Source organism: Montipora foliosa, chromosome 5 (assembly GCF_036669935.1).
Source record: "Montipora foliosa isolate CH-2021 chromosome 5, ASM3666993v2, whole genome shotgun sequence".
Lineage (NCBI taxonomy): Eukaryota > Metazoa > Cnidaria > Anthozoa > Scleractinia > Acroporidae > Montipora > Montipora foliosa.
Genome location: NC_090873.1, coordinates 33,849,419 through 33,854,096, shown reverse-complemented (window position 1 = coordinate 33,854,096; position 4,678 = coordinate 33,849,419). Strand labels below are relative to the sequence as shown.

At 38.3% G+C, this 4,678-nt stretch overlaps 1 protein-coding gene across 1 annotated transcript in view; it reads left to right on the top strand.

Moving 5' to 3' along the window:
• The first annotated feature begins 382 nt into the window (after positions 1–382).
• Positions 383–4,678, top strand: part of LOC138004006 (uncharacterized protein C2orf50 homolog) — a 5,547-nt gene continuing 1,251 nt past the window's right edge. Inside the window, exons 1-3 of the mRNA XM_068850381.1 lie at positions 383–734; positions 2,033–2,072; positions 3,815–4,678. The exon at positions 3,815–4,678 is cut by the window's right edge and continues 1,251 nt beyond it. Of these exons, the coding sequence (XP_068706482.1) occupies positions 496–734; positions 2,033–2,072; positions 3,815–4,000 (465 nt within the window). The 5' untranslated portion in view covers positions 383–495 and the 3' untranslated portion in view covers positions 4,001–4,678. The remainder of the gene's footprint in view (positions 735–2,032; positions 2,073–3,814) is intronic.

Here is a 4,678-nt window from a genome sequence, read left to right as displayed (position 1 = left end):
GGTAACTCTGCACCTGTGAGGCGCCCATTAGACTAAGAGCAGTCTCTCTTTTTCTGTAGTCAGTCGAGCAAAACGCGAGACACTCAAAGGGCCACGCGCATGACTGAAGGCGCGAGACGGGAGAGCCGCCCTCGTTTCGCGCGTCTCGCGGCTTCGCCGCTCCCACGCGCGTGCACTGCTCTCACTAAATCTGAAGAAAAAGAGAGACTGCCCGCAGTCTGGGTGCCTACCAGTGAAGGATTCAAATTTATCAAAAACCAAGAAGAGCAACGCTTGGTGAAGGAACCGGTGTGTTTTATTCAAAAGAGTTTCTCCACCTGAGAGCCTGGGTCCCTTCGATTGTTTGTTGTCGCCGGGCAACTAGGCGTCACATGACTCCAAAACATCTGTCTTCGAGAACAAAAGAAATTCGTCTCTGTGGCTGCGTTTGTGATAAGAAGAAAAGAGCATCAGAATACCCGACTGTTTGTTCACTTCAGAAAGGCAGTGTTAAACATGAGCGATAGGGACGGAAGAGGTATACGAGCGACCTCTGCTGGTAGATTTCCGGATTCAACATGGCGCGCCGGTACCCCAAGTCTGTATCACGAGAAATGTGCTCCTCAAATTGAAAGAATAAAATCTGCCCCGCCGAGAACTTATTCTCAGAGAGACTACGCCAAATGCGATGTCGTCAGAGGCGACGAGATATGGAAAAATCGCTGTCGGAATGAAGGGAAAATGGCTCGAAAATGGTAAGTGGTGATTGTAAGGCCTAATTAAAATTGACACAACAGTGACAGCAGTAAATTTGTGATGGATTGGACAAAACATGAGGTCCGGTTTTTGTGACATTTGTTTCAATAACTTATTAGGTATCATCCCTTATATCTTAGCGTCTCTAAAGCATGAAAACTGCAAAGCGTCAGAGTTTACGCTTCCGGGTTTGCAATATCATTCATGACTAAGCACTCCATGAATCAACAACGACTGATGGTTGTTTCATTGGATTACGTTTTCATGTTCACGGCGATTTGGTGGGATGATGAAGTTTGAGCTTGGCAGCCGTTAAGTAAACAGTTGAAACTTTTGCGCGAGATAGTTCAAAAATATCCCTGCATTAGTAAGCATCACCGATAGGAGATTCAAGTATCTGGAGATGCGCAGAACGTATGCACAATAACAATAGTAGGCACCGTCCTTAAGGAGGATAATGAGCTGTGTTCACCTTTGCACCTTTGTGGTTCTCGGCAAAAGGGCAATATGAAATGGCCAAGTTTCAAACTTTGTGCGCATGACTGTCACTGACATGCAACAGTTAATTTTTGATTCTCTTTCTTTATTTTACATGCATATGCATAGCATTCAGGAAACCATACATGTTGTTTTAGTTTTTTTAGTGTTGTTCTGACCACTTTGCAATTACAGCTGTACTCCACCATGTTGTACAACCAAAAAAAAATTGAGTGGTCACAAAATAGTTACAGTTATTGATGATATCTCTTCTGATGCCTGAACCAGAAAAAAAGCACACTTTTAAATTCTGAAGGACGTACCATTAATTTTGATACTACTGAAATTACAAACTGCAAGGCTGCTGCCTAAGAAAATTTAATCCCCAGCTGGGTAGGTGCCCATTCGGGCTACTGGTTCAGAAATTTGGTTGCTCGTGCTCGCAAATAAGGCGACCGGGCGACCATTAGGTAGCAGCCTTGAACTGTGTACTGTCTGAGATATAACAACAAGATGAGCCTTATAGCAGCTTTCATGAATATGTAGACAATGAAGTTCAGTAATATTCAATATTATTATCAACCAACAACTGCTGTGAATCATGCTTGGGGGTGACTCTTAAAATGTGTGGATGGTTAAAAACTGAAACCACAACAAAGTGGATTAATCAGCCTATGTTGGGTGTGATTGCGTTCACTTGACCGCTTCCGTACAGTGGTGGATGTTGACAGTGGTGAAAAGTGAACCTTCTTAATAGAACACAAGTTAATAAGAGGTTGTAAAATAGATTTCTTTAAAGATGTTGTCTGTTACTTTTTAGGGAAGAGAACTGGGGTTTTCTCAAAGATTATGACCCAAAGGTAATTATTACAAGGAAAAAAAAATGGCTTTAACCTCATTTATTGTATACTCAACAAAATATAATGTTTCCGATTGGTCAATGACAAATGTGTAAATAGGTTATAGAGTGCAAAAGGGGTTATGGATTGCAATACAGAAGTTGCTATGCAAACAAAGGGATGGAGTGATTTTGTTGAGTACATAATAAATGAAAATTTTATAAACTTGAGCGTCATGATGTTTTGAAAGTTCTCAAATTGCACTTGCCTGTGGCTCGTGCAATTTTGAAAACTTTTAAAACATCACTGATTGTATCCATAAATCACAAAAATTTTCACAAGTTTGCAGTCATCCGATTTCTTATACTTATTACGGGCAGCACCAGCACTTTCATACTGTTTGAAACATGTTGTCAAAAATATTAACCACCTTGATCATTTTAAAATCATTTCCACATCATCACTTATTTCACCATCTTAAAGATGTTATCAGTTACAGGCGCCCCTCAGCGACTTTTTTCACATTTCGAAAGTAAAATTTAGGTGGATGTCAATCAAATGTTTCCATGATGAAACTCTTGTTCTCTTTATGAGCACTGCAGGTGAATTCGTCATGGAAATATTTGATTGACGTCCACCTAAATTTTATTTTCGAATATGAAAAAATGTCGCTGAGGGGCACAAGTTAGTGATAACAGCTGTAAGTGAATCGAAAACAAAAGGGTCTGTCAAAATGTTTTCAAATTGACTTAATTAATTAATGCAAATTATGACACACTAAAACCTGAAAGTGTTCATCCATCATTTTCAAATTCAATTCATACCTTTTTCTTGGTTATCCATTGCCAAAAAAGGTGTGAATTAGTCGTTCATGAAAATGGTTGTTTATAGAAAATAGTTTTTGTAATTTCTTTTGTGGCAATCATTCATCGACGGAAAGTGTAATTTGAACTTCCAGTGTGTAATAATATTACAAACAGCTGTGAGTGGACCTAGATGTTATTTTATAACGCATTCACACCAAAAGTGCCCCAGTCAACAAGTAAAATCGACTGGCATCAGTCGGAGTAAAATCTATAAGGAATTTAATAGGCAATGGACCACCCTGTCAGCAGAGCCTCTCGTAACTCGACGAGAAAGAAAGGACCTCTGGAGAAGTTGTGGTAAATCTTTATTCAGTGTGCGCAAGCCATTTGCTTGGAGACAGTCTCAAAGCCAGGCCAAGTCTCGATCGCACTCCTACATGCCATGTTGATTTTTGTACTGAAGGCTTGATTTTGACCTTTGCCTTGTAGAAAATACGATGTGCATGCCGCCTAAACTTGTTTGACCGGAGTGACTAACCCAGAAAATTAGGCTGCAGCGACTAAAAGACTTGACAATTTCTGCGGAGCCTCTGTTTCTCGCTCTCTGCCGAGTTTTAGAGAGGCTCTGCTTGGAGGGTGGCAATGGATGAACTTCGCAAACTTTACCTGTAAAAATTTTTTTTTTTTTAAATGTCAACTTCTTGATGGAATGATAGCTGTTGAAGTTCTGAAATCTTTATCACTGGCACTCAAATATGTTCTGTTCGTATCTAGGCAAACCTTATTTTCTTGGTTGTTGTATTCTTTGAGCTCAACACATCTCCAGTCCTGGCTATACAGTAGATTGGTGAATTTTCATAATTGTGTTGTCTTCACAAAATATCATCCTTTAATAGAAATTACATGAAAATTATAATGTAGAGTTACTACATCTTTTTATCACAATGTTCATTTCAGGGAAGAATGAAGCCCAAGAAGGAACTTCCAGAAAAGGTTAGCATTTACTCAGACAAAGTTCCCAATACCACAAGTCGACAGTTTGGACACAGAGTGAAAAGTGCACCAGCCAGAACAATGCAGAAATTTGAAAGACTTACAAATTATCGAGTGAAAACAAACAAGGAATTGCTTTGTTATGACTAATATTCCTCCATATAATATTGGAGTCTTAATTTTATACCTAAGGACAACACATGTGGTGCTGGTCATGATTTTTGAAAAGGTTGGCAAACATAAGTTAACTTAAAGTTGGTTCCAGTAGCAACTTCCTGCAAGCAGAATTTACTCAATGCATGTTAACTGACCATTTCTATCGAAAGTATACTTTCACGTAGCTGAAAGTCCCACAAAATCATATTTCTTTGAAGGGAAGCTTATACACGTTTTTACTTGTTGAAAATACTGTACATTACATTTTGATTAGAAAAAAGAGAAATTTTCTTTCAACATTTAGAAAAATTTTCAAAACTCTATTATTTTATTATCACCTACTTTTTCTTGAAACTTTATCGTGCCCTTCATCAACATTTTGACTTAAAGTAATGACATGCAACATTTAAGTCTGCCTCTACTTGTTTGGCACTTGGGAATGTTTGTTTGGCAGGACGCAAAAATTTAAAGATGAAAATAGCAAATAATATTTAAAGTCTTTTTTTCTGGAAATTATGCTGAATTAAGTTTTTTCTTTTGCGGATCTCGATATTATAACTAATGTAGCACTAATTTAGTTGTCTCTTCAAATTAATTAGTTTTTTTTGCTTAGTATCCTTTGAAGAAAGAATCAAGTACTATAGAAATCAAGGAATCCAAGGGGCAGGTACT